Source organism: Myotis lucifugus, unplaced genomic scaffold (genome assembly GCF_000147115.1).
Source record: "Myotis lucifugus unplaced genomic scaffold, Myoluc2.0 scaffold_195, whole genome shotgun sequence".
NCBI lineage: Eukaryota > Metazoa > Chordata > Mammalia > Chiroptera > Vespertilionidae > Myotis > Myotis lucifugus.
In genome coordinates this window covers 1,814,299-1,831,260 of record NW_005871243.1, presented here as the reverse complement: position 1 = coordinate 1,831,260, position 16,962 = coordinate 1,814,299, and the positions used below count along the sequence as shown (strand labels likewise).

Below are 16,962 nucleotides of genomic sequence, written 5' to 3'. Positions count from 1 at the left end.
CAACTGCCCCTGCCAATCTCTGCAGATCGATGAACTCACGATCTTGCAACAAGGTCCAAAAATGTCTTGTGACAAAGCTTTCTCATAGCCCATAAAACGCCAGAAGCCCCTCCCACATTTCTCTTGCAGGTACCAAGTGTTTGTAGGTGGGTTTCTTTTACATCCACACTCTCCTGTCTCCCTTATTGATATCACCTCACTTTGATCACTTACGGTGTCATAGAATTTGAAACCAGAAAGATTGCGAAGATCAGCCAGTCCAACCCCCTCATTATAGAGAGGAAGACCGGAGCCCACCTCCAGCCCCAGAGATTCTGATGCAGTGTTGTATTGTACCCTGCGAATCACACAAGGACGCCTCAAGAAGTCGAATTAAGGAGCCACATTTATTTCAAAGCCGGGACTACGAGGGGGCAATTTGCTCTCCAAATCTCGTAGGGGCCTTCTTGGCCGAAACATCAGACTTATATAGGCAAATATCACAAAGGTATTGATTACATCTTGAGCTATGGAATGAGGAACCTGGTTTGCAAAAAGCCGTTTGTTACAGAAGCTTCGATTGAGCAAGTTAGTTACAAAGATTAATTATAGTTTCGGGTCTTGGGACCACTGAGTCAACGGAAACACATTATCTGGAGCCACTGAGGCCATTTAGAGTAAGTGTGCTGTCCTGGTCTCCAGGTGCAGAGGAATGTGTTTCGAAAGACCAGTAAGAGCACTCTCCATGGGGGTATTCAAACCACAGTCAATGGAGTAATCAATCAAATGGGATAACTTATATAAGTTCAGAAAATCAAAATAACTTTTCTATTATTTTAGCAAGCAAATAGTTACAGAAGCCAAGTCAGCAGGGTTAAAATATTAAACAGCAATTTTTGCCCAAGCTTGGTTGCTACCTGCTTCAGTAGCAGATCTGGGCGGGCCAGTGCAGAGGTGTGATTTCAGTCTCGGTGCTTCCCCATCGCGCTTGGGCAGCCAGCAGGGAGCCACCGAGGAGGACGGGTGGGAGCAGGGGAGGTGGGTCTGGGATTCAGGGGGGGCCGTGCTTCATCTAGCCTGCACATGGTAGCCACCTGGGGAGCTTTACAAATAGTGACAGCTGACTCCCACCCCCAGGGGTCCTGATTGGGAGGGTGTAGAATGCAGCCTGTGGTTTTTTGACTTTTAGAAGTTCCTGGTGATTCTCAGTATGGCCAAGTTTGACAACCTCTGCCTAAAGCCTGTCCTGCTGAGCATGCAGGAGCCAGGGCTGCAGTCCCAGGAAGACACCCCTTGCCCCACGGCTGCAAGTGGGAGATACAAAGACCAGGGAGAGTCTGGATTCAGCTCCTGCCGTAGACCAATTCCAGCATGTCATAATTTTAAGAGTTTCATCAAAAGGTTGATGAAACGTGGGCACTCAACAGGGTTGAGTCACACATGTAGTCACCTGTTGGGAATGGCTAAAGGCATTTCCCCAAACCTGAATAGGAAACTGATTGTGGCTGCCAGACAGTTAAAGGACATCTTAACTTACATGTTATTGCCTCCTACTGGCCGAACACCTGAACAGCCGTAGGCTATTCCCCCATTCTGACAATGGACTCTGTACCCTTTGAAACCTTACCCTTTGAAGTGTATTATCTCCACCTTGCCTTAGGACAAATTGTGTTCATAAAAGCAAGAGTCCTAGACAAGGAGGAACAGTCTTCAGTTCCTTTAGCTGAAGGTCCTCTGACCCCCAAAGCCTTTCAAAATTATATCTCATCTCCGGACTCTTTATTAGTCTCTGGATTCCTATGTCATCTACGCGCAGCGCCTTTTCCAGATTCCTGAACCCTTCTTGATGCTGGGACATGAACCCCGGCATAAATGGACGCCCGAAGTGGGACTTTCTGAACCCTGGAAGCACCGGCAGCTCCAGATTTTCATAACAGAATGTTAGCACTATCTTCAGCAAGCTGGTTTTTAAAGCATAGGAATCTAGACTTAAGTGGCAGCATGAAGTATCTACAGGAGGCCCTGAGTATTTCACAGTCATTGCTGGTTTGAGATTATGCTTTGACTCATCCATTCCAAGTGAAAAGTAAATAAAAGTGGGATGTCTGGCACCCATGCTGACCTTGCAGCTTCAAATGCCAGAGAGACTGTCTCTCGTGCAAAAAGGGGGCTGCTGTGTGAGATGTTTCACAAGTGAGTATAGATTTCACTTATGTTGGTGAAAGAATTCAGCGCCCCCCCCCACCTCCCGAGAACCATTCCTTTAACTCTCCAGTACAACATTATCCCTACAGAGCTGCAAAACTCTGAAAGTCCACGACAGCCTGGAGACGGCAATGATAATTCTGCAGTTAACTTTTCACTTACAGTTGGTATGAAATATTATGAGTTTCAGGTATATAGCATAGAGGGTTAGACATTTAAATAATGTATGAATTGATCCCGCTTCTAAGTCTAGTACCCCTCTGAGACCACACATGGTTATTACAATATTATTGATTATATTCCCTAAGTTGTATTTGACTATTTTGTAATTGCCAATTTGTACTTCTTAATCCCTTTCCCTTTTTCACCCAGCCCTCCAACTCCTCTGAATGGATAAAGAAGATGTGAAATGAAATATTACTCAGCCATAAAAAAAGAATGAAGTCTTACCACTTGTGACAACATGGGTGGATGTAGAGGGTATTGAGCTAAGTGAAATTGGTTGGAAAGAGAAAGACAAATCCTATATAATAAAAGCATAATATGCAAATCGACCGAACGGTGGAACGACCAGTGGAACGACTGGTCGCTATTATGTGCACTGACCACCAGGGGGCAGACACTCAATGCAGGAGCTGCCCCCAGCCCGCAGGTCCCAGGCCAGCCAAGGCGGGTGCCAGTGGGGGGACCCGATCATCCCACCAGTTGCCCCACAGATCGGCCCTGATCGCCAGCCAGGCCTAGGGACCCTATCTGTGCACGAATTTCGTGCACTGGGCCTCTAGTACCATATAATTTCACTTACAGGTGGGATCCAAAAAACAAAACAAATGAACAAACAAGATAAAAACAAACGCATAGATACAGAGAACAATCTCTGTGCTCTGTATTTTCTTTGATCTTGCAGTTAATCAGCTGCAGGAATGATTCCTTGGCAAGACCCCTCTGTGGGTGAGGACCTTCCATTGCTCCACATCACCTGGGTGGGGGCAGGGGGGGGCGCACTGTCCCCATTACTGTGATATGAACATTGATCAGTGGGTTCTGAGGCTATCAGTCAGATCAGTTACAGAGTCCCCATCAGCCTCTAATGATCATTCAAGGGCCACTGCAGTGACACAAATTAGAGAGGCCACCTGCCTGTCATGAAATCCAGGTTAGCCAGACAACTTCTTGCTCCCAGAAATCATGTCCATGACCGAGTCCCACAGTGGCTTACAAGGCCCTGGAGAGAAGACTCATGACCATCTGGGAGAGATGATCCAACACACCGGACAGAGTAAATAACAGTGCAGTGGAAAGTGCCATGAATTCAGGGGAGTTGCATTTTAAATACATCCTTATTCACCCAATGCCTATTGAGAAGCTACTGAGCTTGTGCTAGGGTTACCACAGGCCCCAGTTCCTGTGTTCAAGGAATGATGTAAGAGTCTAAAGACAGAGCCCAGAGGTAAACAGACAACCACAACGTGCCTGGGGTGAGGCCCGCTCCCAACGCCGAGGAGGGCGGCAGCGCTGGGCGGTCAGACTGGCTTCCTGGCAGGGACAAAGGCTCGGCTGGAGCCTGAGACCAAGGGGCAGCCTTCTGGCGTCTCATGTTTATATCAGGCCCCGACTCAGCAGCGCAAATGAGACCATGTTATAACCAAACACACTCTTCCTCATTTGGGGCCGCATCTGCTTAGAACCCGGACCCATTTCATCTGTGCCCGCTTGTTCAGTGCAACCCCAGGATTGCTCAGTCAGTTCCAAGATGCATAGAATTCGTTTTCTGTTGGGCATGCCCTTGCTGATATGTTTTCCCTTTTCTCCCATGCCCACAGTTGATTCTTCTGGGGTAGTGGATCTCAACCAGAGGGCGATTTTCCTCCGGGAGCCACCTGGCCACGTCTGGAGACATTTAGGTTGTCACGACTTGGGGAAGAGGCCAGGGATGCTGCTCAATACCCTCAACGCACAGGACAATCCCCCACAAGAAAAACGTGTCCAGTCCCACATGTCAGCAGTGCTGTGGTTGAGAAACCCTGTCCCAGCCTCATCCAGGAGGACACAGGCCTGTGGTGGGCTGTTTGGGATCCCAGGCAAGATTGCTGCAGCTTCCTCCAGACTCATGGAATGTTCTGGATTCTTGGCATGACCACAGGAGACACGACTGTCCCTGGGCACTCTATCATCATCCACCCATCATCTCACTCTACCACTTTGGTCTCAACCCTCTGTCAGTCCTGTTCTTCCCATCGGATCCTTCTCCTTCCCACAAAACATCACCCCCTAACACTTCGGATTCTTAATCTACTTTTGACCCAGCAGACCACCGACCTCCACCCCCTTATGCGCCCCCTCCCTCACCTGCAATAGAGTCCTAAAACCCAGACCCTCCTAACCAGCAACCACCTTCTCCCCAGGCCCCTGAGAGCCCAAATCCTGAGAACTTGAGTCCCAATACAGTCTTTCCCCTCCTAAACCTCGCTCTCGGGCCACCAAAGACTGCCTTCCTCAATAGCCACTTCTTTTTTTTTTTTTTATTAAATCTTTATTGTTCAGATTACATTTGTTCCTCTTTTTTTTTCCCCCCATAACTCCCCTCCTCCCAGTTCCCGCCCCACCCTCCGCCCTCACTCCCCACCCACTGTCCTCATCCATAAGTGCACGATTTTTGTCCAGTCTCTTCCCGCATCTCCCATTCCCCTTTCCCCCTCAAAAATAGTCAGTCCATTCCCTTTCTATGTCCCTGATTCATTATAATCACCAGTTCATTCTGTACATCAGATTATTTATTCACTTGATTCTTAGATTCACTTGTTGATAGATGCATGTTTGTTGTTCACAATTTGTATCTTTACCTTTTTCTTCTTCCTCTTCTTAAAGGATACCTTTCAGCATTTCGTATAATACTGGTTTAGTGGTGATGAACTCCTTTAGCTTTTCCTTATCTGTGAAGCTCTTTATCTGACCTTCAATTCTGAATGATAGCTTTGCTGGATAAAGTAATCTTGGTTGTAGGTTCTTGGTATTCATCACTTTGAATATTTCTTGCCATTCCCTTCTGGCCTGCAAAGTTTCTGTTGAGAAATCAGCTGACAGTCGTATGGGTATTCCCTTGTAGGTAATTGAGCCTCTTTCTCTTGCTGCTTTTAAGATTTTCTCTTTGTCTTTTGCTCTTGGCATTTTAATTATGATGTGTCTTGGTGTGGTCCTCTTTGGATTCCTTTTGTTTGGGGTTCTCTGCGCTTCTTGGACCTGCAAGTCCATTTCTTTCACCAGGTGGGGGAAGTTTTCTGCCATTATTTCTTGAAATAGGTTTTCAATATCTTGCTGTCTCTCATCTTCTGGCACCCCTATAATTCTGATATTAGTGCACTTGAAGCTGTCCCAGAGGCTCCTTACACTATCTTCGTATTTTCGGATTCTTTTTTCATTTTGCTTTTCCGGTTGGGTGTTTTTTGCTTCTTTGCATTTCAAATCTTTGACTTGATTTTTGAGCTCCTCTGGTCTGCTATTGGGTATAATATTCTTTATTTCAGTCCGTGTATGCTTAATTTCTAGTTGGTTCTTTATCATAGCATCAAGGGTCTCATTAGTTTTCGTGAGGCTCTCATCAAGTTTATTGCAAGCCCTCAAAATTGCGTTTTTTTAGCTCTATATCCTCCATTTCTGTCATGTTTTTTTGTCTCCGCATTATTTAATGCTTTTCTTGGTGCACCCTCGTGTGGTTCTTTGTGCGCAGTCTTGTTCTAGTTAAGGCCTTGATTGTTGTAGTTAATACTAGAGGGATTTGACCACCCAGGTCGACTGGCTGTGAGAATCAGCTGTGGGAAAACTTTCTGTCCTCTGGGGAGGTGCTAATCTAAGCCCTTTGCCTGAGGTGATCCGGCAAATGGCTCTGCGCAGGGGTTTGGGCGGTGCGGAATCAACAGGGCGGGCGGAAGGGAGCAGTATGGCTGCTCTTCAGTCCCGTTCCCAGAGGCTCTGCTTCTCAGAACCCCGGCAACCGGTGCAAACCTGGGAGAGAAAGGTGGCCTCACGTTCCCCTGATGCTAGACAATCCCGCTTCTCCCGTTTGAGTCTGAGTCCCTAGAGACTCGCCCGGATCTGGAGCTCAGAGTCTGAGACTCCCTCCTGATTGAAAATGACAACCGCGCCCTCAGCCACCAGCCCGCTCCACGCGCACTTCCGTACCTTTGTATTTTCCACACTGCGCCTCCTCTGAGCCTCGGTATGCTGTTGTCTTTCCTTCTAGTTGAAGAGTCTCTCCTCAGCCAGCCTTCCTGTGGTTCTGGGTGATGTCCGTTCCGTCTTTTAGTTGTATTTTTGAAGTGGTTGTTTGCGGCAGCAGTCTCCGGTGTTTACCTATGCCACCATCTTGGTGGTATCTAATAGCCACTTCTATTCCCATGCCCGTTCTACCCCTGAGAGAGAGAGAGCAGGAACCGAGGGCATAGTCCGGGTACACATCCCATTCTCTATGTCTGATCTTTCCCAGATTGGGAAAGGATTAGGTTCTTTTTCCACCAACCCGACCGTTTTTATTAAGGAATTTGAGTACCTGACCCAGTCCTATGCCCTGACCTGACACGACATCTATGTCATCCTGTCCTCCTCTCTCACCCCAGAGAAGAAGGAGCACATCTGGCTAGCAGCTCAGGACCATTCCCTCCATAGACAGGACGTGGCAGCCAACCCGGTTGGACCTGACGCAGTCCCCCAGACTGACCCGAGATGGGACTATCAGGTTAATTCTCCAGGGCACCGGCTCTGCAGCCATATAATCACCTGTCTCATTGCCAGACTCAAAAGGCTGCCCATAAGGCAGTCAACTATGACAAACTTAATGAAATCACTCAGGCCCTGACAAAAACCCAGCTCTCTTCCCCCCTCCTCACAGAGGCCTGACAGAAATTTACCACCTTGGACCCCACATTCCCAGAGGGGCCCCTTCTTCTGAACACCCATGTTATAGCCCAATCAGCCCCCAACATACACCGCAAACTTCGAACAACTGACACAGGTCCACACACCTCTCAAAAAGACCTTGTTAACCTGGCCTTTGAGGTCTTTAATAATAGAGACCAGAAGACCCAAATCCAAAAAACAAAGGCAAGATCAGGCCAAGGCTGAGGCCCAGAAGGAGGCCTTTCAGCTCCTAGCCACCGCTCTCACAGACCCCAAACAACGTGCCGGTCCTCCAACAAGCGTAAGTCAGGGGCTAAGCCTCCTCTGGGCCGGTGCTTCAAGTGCAACAAGGAAGGACACTGGGCCAGGTCCTGCCCAAACCTGAGACCCTCAGCTGGGCCCTGCCCAAGGTGCAGAAGGGGAGGCCACTGGAAATCAGATTGTCGTCTGGCCCTTCCTGGTCAGACTCAGCCACTACAGCAAGGCCACCCTCTGGACCCGGTGTGCAGCGCCCAGACCTCCTGGGACTGGAGCTGCCCAGGCCCCGACAAGGCCCCACAGACTTACATCAGCAGGACAGAGCCTCGGGGAATGATTGTGGGGGCAGGTAAGCCGATCGCCTTTTTAACTGACACTGGGGCCACTTATTCTGCCCTCCCCAAGTTCGCTGGGACCCTTGTCCCCTCCTAAGTCTCTATTATGGGGTTTGAGGGATTCGTCTCACAGCCATTAGCCACTTCACCTCTACACAGCATCTTAATAGACACCCCCTTCATCCACCCTTTTCTCATTCTACCTCTGTGTCCGACTGGGGCCACCACGCATCCCCTCATAAAGCTCAGTTGTCCCGAACCACAGTCACCTACCTTGGTTTCACTCTGACTCTGCACAGCTGAGCCATTACCTTAGACCGTAAATGTCTTATCTCCTCCGTGACTGTCCCCTCAGCCACGGCTGCCTCAGGACCAGTTTTTACCTCCCAAGTCACATAACAGGTTTCCTCAGCCTTGGGTGTCACATAAAACTCCACCCGGCATCCTAATCAAACACTGACTAGAATGAATGATCTAGGCATGTGCTAAGGATTTCTTTTTTCTACGTCCCTTCTTAGCAGGAGACAGAGTTCTACTCAAAACAGGGATGATCAACTGGACAGGAACCTGTACTCTAGTCTCTCTCTCACCCAACGTAGACGGAGCCTCCCCACCCCCCAATAACTAGTCTTTACCTGTCTCCAGATAATCCATCTCCTCATAACCCTCAGTATCTCGGCAGGTGTCAGGACTGCCAGAAGGGGCTTAACCAGGGCTCTATCATATTTTGCAAATTCATGGGACTACTGGCTAAGAAATATAAATTGGTATCTACCTTCCTTCATAGGACCATTAACATTGCTATTCCTCATCCTTGTTTTTGACCCCTGTATTCTGCACCATTTTTCATCTTTCCTTCAGGACCACCTTCAAGCCTTCACCAACCAGTCTCTCGGGGAAATCATGCTGCTGCAACCCCTCACTCCAGCCAGGAGGCATCTATACAGTGTTCCAGCCGACTGCAATCAAAGTCCATCCCCTTATTATCTCGACATCCCCTCTCAGCAGGAAATACCTATAGAAGAAAGGACCTTCGTCCCTATTCCATAAAACAAAAAGGCTGGAATGTTAGGCCCGATCAAATAATCGAATCGGTACCCTCTCCCCCTGGGAAACTGACATTTAGATCATTTCGCAAGCGACATTCCCTTTCGCTTAGACCACATTGTATTTGCAAAGACCATTAACTTTCCCTTCAGGACTTGCCCAGAATCTGGACCCGCCCAGAGAATTCCACACAGAAAACATTTCTCAGAATCTGTTAAAATCTCTGATTCCCCATCCCTGGTTGCTCAGCCCATCTGGTTTCCAGATAACCTAATAAATTTTCATTATTTATCACTGTCGGCCTCATGTGTACCTTCTTCAGGGACCCTAACAGAAACAAGCCGGCAGAGGAGGAGGCAACTTCGGGGAATGGTGAGTAGTTTCGTGAGAGAGTGAGAAGGGAGTAGAAACAGATGAGACAGGAAGCTGGTGAGTAGAGGGCAACTGAGGATGGCCTTGCTCATTGTGCTAAGGAGTATGGGCCCAAGGGGCGTGGAAAGGGGTTGGGAAGGGACCTTGGCCATCTGATCGACCCCAGCATGTGGAGAATGTACTGGAGGAGGCAAGAGAGGAGGGAGGCAGAGACCCCAGGCAGAGTTTTGGCAGTGCTCCTCTGGGAACACAACGGAGGCCTCTGCCAAGGTTAAGAGCTCTGAGTGGCTAGTAGCTAATACATTTGAAAGCTTCCAGGGGAGCCCAGCTGGTGTGGCTCAGTGGTTGCGTGTCGACGTATGGACCGGGAGGTCATAGTTTGATTCCTGGTCAGGCACATGCCTGGGTTTCAGGCTCCATCCCCAGTGTGGGGCATGCAGGAGGCAGTTGATCAGTGAGACTCTCTCATCATTGATATTTCTATCTCTTTCTCTCCTTCTCCTTTCCTCTCTGAAATCAATAAAAAATACATATACTATAGTATTTTTAAAAAGAAAGAAAGCTACCAGGGGAATGACTCATTAGGACTTGGATTTAGGCAGGGAGGGAGGTCAAGGCTGGGGCCCCGGATATGAGATGAGGGGTTCAGTGTTCAGGACAGTTGAGTTAGAATTTCATGCAGCTGGCAGTGTCGGGAGAAGCTGGATGTGCTGGCCTTGGACCCAGCAGAGCACATGGGTGGAGAGGCACATCGGGGGCCCCAGCAGTGGACACATGGCTCAGCACAGAACCCTGAGGAGTGCAGACAAGAAGAAGACCCTGAGGAGAAGGAGAAGAAGGTGTGTGGGACAGGCAGAGCCCTGCTGAGGCCAGAGCTCTGGGAGGAAGAGGAAGTGTCAACGGTGTCCCGGAGACACCAAGCAAGATAAGAGCGGAAAAAACATCCACGGGGTCTGTGATGCAATCCAAACAGCAAGATAACCTACCAGCGCCTGCCTGGTCTCCTCCTGCACTGACTCACAGCAAAGGGACAGAGAACCATATTTCCCCTTTGCCCCTAGAAAAGCACAACTTTGTCCCCAAGTTCTGGGCTCTCCGGAGGGGACAGGACCAGCCTTTGTGGTTCGAAGGCCCTGGTTGGCTGGGAGAAGGAGGGACCTTTCCCAAGGATCCTTTCCAGAGGATATGGCTGAATATGTGAGATGGGAAAGAGGTGGGTACCTCAGACTCCAGTGCACAGATAGCAGCCAGCTCAAACCACGTCCTTGGAGTCTATAGGAAAGGCTCCGGGGGCCTCAGGGACCCTCCCTGGGGGAGCACTGGGCAGGGAGGGAGCACAGCTTCAGTCCCCCTGGACCTTGACCCCACGAGGACCCAGAGTACCCTCCCAGGCTGAGGACCAGGGCCCAGCCCCATCTTGTACAGTTAAAATGTGTCATGATTTAATGTTGTTAAAGGGAATATTTTCAAAGTGAGGATGCTACTTGGTTGATTACCTTTTACCTCTGTTCATAAGAAAAGATTTCTTATCTCTTCACAGTATGGTTAATATTGAACCAGGGACTGTTCAATCTTCCCGACCCTCCTAAGCAAGCATGTCAAACTCACAGCTCGCGGGCCACATGCGGCCCACAATGAATATTTTTGCGGCCCAGCCAATATAACGGTATGTAAGAAACATTTTAATTAAAATTTCACAACTTAATTTTTACAATATCCTGTTACACATAATTATTAATAACTACAACGTTCACTAATGACTGATTACTATAATCGTGTTGCATTCATTTCCTTTACGCGCCTTCCTTGCAGGCGCACCATTTCTCTCCACTAATACTAGCAGCAAATATTTTAGCAGCCAATTGCCACGTCATTAGTCTTGGACTGACTTGTTTGCTGTGCGCAACAGGAAATATTTCACTTTTGCAGAACAAGAAAAATAGGTTTATTTGTGTTACGCTTATTAATTTGTGCAGTTATTCAGTGTCTGGTAAGTTAATGTTCAAGAAAAAATATTAATTTTTATTAAAATGCTCTATTATTTTATGTTAATGATTACTCATTTATTTCAGCCCTCTGCATTCAGCATGTGTCTATCGAAATAAACCTACATTTCTATGAAAATTGAAGCTTTTGTTTTTTTGCGGCCCACATAAACTTAAACCTTGTTTACTTGGCCCGTGTTAGCCTTTGAGTTTGACATGCTTGCTCCCAAGGCTAGAGTGTGGCCCATGAAATAAGGAAGGAGAAAGAGAACTGGAGGGTGGCGCGGGGGCGGGGACGTTTCGGTTCCCCTGCCACTCTGCGAGCCCTGATGACCACAGTGAGCCAAGAGGGGTAAGTGGACAACGGGCACGTGACTCCTCCTACACGACCACAGCATGGGCTCATGGTCTTATGACATAGTAGTTTCGTACACTTCAGTTTCTGTTTCTGATCTTAGGGAAAATAAAATGTGCAGGGAACCCAGAGCCCTCCGCATGTGCAGTAGGCACTGTGGGTTCTGCCCTGATGCCCTCTTCAGGGTCAATGCACTCACTCTCCCAGCTGCTGGGGCTGGGGCAGCTGCACGCCTCCTGGGGAACCACCCTCAGCTGCTGGGACCTGCCTGCCAGGCTATGCCCCCTCCCAGGGGACGGCTGAGGCCTGGCCCCCTTCCCTCAGTGTGGGACAGCGCTGCAGGGCCAGCCCAGCTCCAAAGCTCCTCACGGGATCGGCTGAGGCCTCCGTTGGAACTCCCTTGCGGTCAGCTTCTCCCTCTGCTGGGTCCCGCCTCAGTTGGGTCCCTTCCAGGTTGTCTCCTGGGAGCCCTTTAGATCAACAAGACCTCTGCCTGCAACGCCCTTGCTGAGAGCTCTGCATTCCTGGGAGTGCGGACTCAAATAGTCAAGTTCTTGGCTCCAACTTTCTCTTCCACCAATACTCAGTCACAGGCGCCAATGACTAATAAAATACCTCCACCCTGCGTTCTGTTACTTTCACTCCCCTTGTCCCATCTCTGAGATACAAGTAAATGGTCTCTCAAGGATCTGAAAAAAGAAGACATTGGGAGGAAAAGGGAGGAGAGGAGGCCTATGCACTCCTCGCCTGGCTAACGCCCACTCGGGCTTTCAGCTTAGATGACAGCTATCCTGGGACGCCTCCCCTGGGCCCTCTGGGCTGGGCAGGTGCCCCTGCTGACTGCTCCATAGCTCCCATGTGCTTCCCAGCCTATCACGTGACTCCCTGGGTTATAATCAGTTATGTACCTGACCGTATCCCTCTAGATCAGTGGTTCTCAACCTTCTGGCCCTTTAAATACAGTTCCTCATGTTGTGACCCAACCATAAAATTATTTTCATTGCTACTTCATAACTGTAATGTTGCTACTGTTATGAATCGTCATGTAAATATCTGATATGCAGGATAGTCTTAGGCGACCCCTGTGAAAGGGTCGTTCGACCGCCAAAGGGGTCGCGACCCACAGGTTGAGAACCGCCGCTCTAAGCAGTAGAGGGAAGAATCTCCTCTGGGAATCCAATCTGTGCCTCATGCAAATGTGAGGTTCCATTCTACAACACCCTCAACACAGGAGACCACAAAAGCAGACCAAGAAAACTCATCTCAGGCCATTCATGCCCCTAGTGCTTCCGGCTCAAACAAGTGCAAAACTCCCCCCAGAAGGGAGTGCTCCCCCTTCAGGCCACACAAAGTTGATGCAGAGAAAATAATCCTCAATAAATTTGAACTCACATGGAGACTGCAAATATCCAAGGAAATGGATCACCAGGAGAGACAGTGGGTAGGCTTCACAAACCACAATTAAACCCTGACTGGTTTGATTAAATCATGATTTGATTAAAAATTTTATAAGGAATCAAGATCCTTAAAAAGGAGAGCAAAATATTATTAGCAGAACCCACTCAGTGTAGACAAGGGTCTATTCCATTCTTGTGGGTTTGTCGTATTGCCCTAAGTCAGCACTTGGTCTTAGAATATGAAAAGCCCTAAAAACCCTTCTGGATATGGGAGTTTTTACTCAGTAGGTATTTTTCTCTTTTTCCCTAGAAAAGTCTCTGGAAGCTAGTTGAGACAGGAGACAGTAAGCTGGTGATGGATCTTGTCTTCGTGGCTAAATGGTGTTAACCAGCTAGTCTTAGAAACACATACTCAAAGAAAGAATGGAGGGGAGCAGTGGGTTGGTTTAACCGGGGCTTCCAGGGACGTTAGGAAACAGACCAGTGGATAAGCAGTATGCTAGGAATCGAGCCAAAACAAAATAATACTGAAAGCGAAGGCCATGCTAATTCCAGGAAGTAGGGGGGGATCCTGAATATACACAACAGTGGTTTTTCTTGGGAAACTTCCAATTTCACATAATCTCGTGACTCATTCGAGGTGCCTGCCTGCAATTTCCCTCCACTTAACCACATCACGTGCAGGGTGTGTATTCACGGGGTTTTTCAAGTCTCAGCGTTGGACTTGACTCTCATCCCCGGGCCTGCGATCGACCAGTGGGCATCGGCAATAGAGTATCAAGAGCCTCCATCACCTACTCACTCCAGGTTCTGGGGAGGTGGGGGGGCAGGTCGGGGCTGGTGGGGGGCTGGTGTGCCTCCAAATAGCCCGGCCACAGGAGGTGGAGCCCCTGAAGGAAGGGTGACCTCTGCTGGTCCCAGGGCCGCAGCCACCACCACTGGACAGAGCTTCCCAGGGCACAGTGACCCTCACTCACAGGAGCCCATGCGGGTGGGGCTATGGGGGGGGGCGCAGGGGGACTGGCTGGGAAATGGTCACAGCCCCGGTTCCCACCAGCACCAACCCTTGCTCAGGGAGGAGCACCCAGCGTCACCCTTTGAGTTAAATTTAATGCTGGGTCATATGTTCGCCTGGGTCCTTCTTGTGTTTGTTTTTCCTTTCTTTAAATGCTTTCCTTATTTCTATTTTAACAGGCCCACGTTCTGGATCGAATGCTACCCCGGACCCCTCTGTGGCGTTAACAGGATGCCATCTGACCAGCGACATACATGCTAAACCAATCCACAGGAAGGGTCCCCCCGGAGGCCGGTCACAGGTGCAAAGACTGGAGCTGGGAGTTCAGACAGAATGCTCAGTTCTGTCAAGTTCCTCTTCCCAGTTCAGTTTTCTTCCCAACCCTCCCCGTCCTCCCTCCGCCCCAACCGCCCACCACCTTCGCCCACCGCTCCAAATGTGGGCTCTTGTCTCAGCTTCCTCTCTCCGGCCTCAAACCCTGCCTCGTCCCTGCCTCGTCCCTGCCTTGTCTGGGGTTGAACTTGTCACCCTCACATTCTCTGCCTCCGTGTCCTCACCGTGGAATGTTCCTGCGCTGGGTTCTCCCTCCAGGAACAGGGTCAGCTCCTAACAGCTCGCCTGACCCCACGCTTCCTGCACTGACACCCCATGTCTGCACCCCCTTCCCAAGGGATATATCCCTGTGGCTGCCACTACCGGGGAAATCCTCTCTTGAGACCCCATCCCTCAGCCAAAAGTGACAAGAAACACCCAGCATGGTCCCTGGGGTTCTCACTACAAGTTCTGGGAGCCCCGGGTGGATTCCAGGTGTGGGCTCTGCAGATGCTAAGGAGCCGCCGCTGCAGGTGGCCATCGGGCCCCTGGGTCTGCAGGCGCCACCGTGACACTTGGCTGCAGCTGGTCCCTGCTCAGTGACACATGTCAGACGGGCCTTCCTAGCCCTCCCTCCGTATCACCGACCAGCAGCCAAACCCAGTTCCCTTATCTGGGGCAGCCAGGAGGCCCGGGAAATCAGAGGCGGGTCCAGGGGGAGGTGGAGGACTTGACAACTTCCTGGTTTCCCCCGGAGGCTGCGACACAGCCTGGGGGGTCAGGGGGAGCTTCCACGGGGCTTTCAGTTAATCCCGGAGCCCCGGGACTGGGGGGCAGAGCTATCAGGGACACACAGTGGCTTCTCTCACCCCTAAAGGTCAGGACCGCCTGCTGGGCTGGAAGGAAGCCGTTGTCTCCCGTCCCAGGCCCGTCCCAGCGGCTTGGCCGGCTGAGGGTAAGTCATCTGTGTATTTCACCAGCGAGGCCATGTGGGGCGGAGGATGCTTTCGCTTTTGCAGACATTTGCTCCTGTCCTTCGAGAGCAGAACTCGGAGCTCCCAGCCTGTCACAGGAAGCTGCCCGGGGGTGAGCCAGCTTCCCAGACAGGGAGGAACGAGGACCCACGCCGATCCCGCCACCCTGGCTCTGGGTTCTCTCACGTGGGAGCTCCTCTCTCTTTCCTATCTATTGCCTTCAGGCGGGCTCCTATTCTTACCCAGAGAATGAATGAATTTCTTAGAAGCCGTGTCCCGCTTACCTGAGTTCGCCCGGGGTGTCAGCATCGGGTGCAGCAGCCCAGGCGGGAAGGAGGGACGGGGGTCAAGAAATGTCTGTTTTCACTCTCTGAGCCACGGACGTCCTCTGGCTCCCGGCGGGCTGCGTGGGCCCTCACCTGTTTGCTGTTTCCTCCAGGGCCCAGCAGCTGGCTGCAATAACATCATCTCTCCTTTCTCTGTGCAGGGCAGCGGGCGATGGCTAATTACACCGACGAGGATTATGACGTCATCATCGACCCTCTGTCTGACAATGAGACTCTCACAAAGGACGATGCCGAGCCATGCCCCCCGTACGACCCCACCGTCCTCTCGGCCCAGCTGCTGCCTCTGCTCTACACCGCCGTGTCCCTGCTGGGCCTCCTGGACATCATCTTGGTGGTGTTTATCCTGGTCAAAGGCCGAAGACTCCGACAGGTGGAACACATCTACCTCCTAAACTTGGCCGTATCTAATCTGTGTTTCTCGCTCACCTTGCCGTTCCGGGCCCACGCTGCCTCCCACGGGGGGACCCTGGGCCATCCCACGTGTACCGTTCTGGTGGCACTGTCCTCCGTGGGCCTGCACAGCGAGGCGTTGTTCAACGCCCTCCTGACCCTGCAGAACTACCTGGTGTGTTTCCACGTGAGAGGCTTGTCCCCAGCGGCCAGGAGGCAGGCCTGTGGCGTCCTCGCCAGTGGCCTGGCCTGGCTGGTGGCCGCTCTGCTGGCGCTGCCCGAGGTCCTGCTGTGCGTGGCTCAGGGGGAACAGCCAGGGGGACAGGTGCCCCTGCAGCAGGGCCTCACTTCCTGCCGGGCCAGGGGACGGCCTGGCAGCCCTTTCTGGCCTTGAAGGTGAACGTGGCGGGCCTTCTGGTCCCACTGCTGGTTTTTATCGTTTGCCTTGTGCGACTGGGGAAAACGCTCAGGAAGTCGGCCCTTTCCCAGCTGGTTTTCGCCATCATGGTTGTTTTCCTTCTGATGTGGGGACCCTACAATGTGGCGCTGTTCCTGTCTACGTTCAAGGACTCCTTCTCGCTGCGGGACTGCAGGAGCCGCTACCACCTGGCCAGGAGCGTCCAGGTGACGGCCATCATCGCCAGCACCCACTGCTGCGTGAACCCGCTCCTCTACGTGCTCCTCGACAAGGCGTGTCGGAGGTGTCTCTGCTCTCGCTGCTGTCCACTTCCGCCCACCGAGGACCCTGCACAAGATACACCATGGGAAGAGCATGACCACTCCACTCAACTGTAAGCCGGCTTCCATCAAGCTGGACAAATAAACATCGCTTTTGTTTCCTGGATGCCTGGTTTTGTATATGTTTTGGCTATGGATGAACTGTGCGCTCCTCCCCACCCCAACCCCAATTTATATGTTGAAGCCCTAACCCTGTTATTTGGGCATAGGGGTGTTGGGAGGTCATTAGGGTTAGATGAGGTTATGAGGGTGGGGCCCTCGAGATGGGATTAGTGCCCTCAGAGGAAGAGACACGAGAGAGCTTCCTCATTGTTTTACACGTGTGTCTATGAAATCCATACAGGGAGGAAGGGGGGAAGT

The 16,962-nt window shown here is 50.8% G+C and overlaps 1 protein-coding gene across 1 annotated transcript; it reads left to right on the top strand.

Annotated features, from left to right (window-relative positions):
- The first annotated feature begins 15,162 nt into the window (after window positions 1–15,162).
- CCRL2 (C-C motif chemokine receptor like 2) lies at window positions 15,163–16,708 on the top strand. Its single transcript, XM_006097112.3, is given in 4 exon segments — window positions 15,163–15,239; window positions 15,615–16,174; window positions 16,176–16,205; window positions 16,207–16,708. Coding segments are annotated over 3 exon segments (1,032 nt in total). The 5' UTR covers window positions 15,163–15,239; window positions 15,615–15,625; the 3' UTR covers window positions 16,660–16,708.
- The last annotated feature ends 254 nt before the right edge of the window (window positions 16,709–16,962 follow it).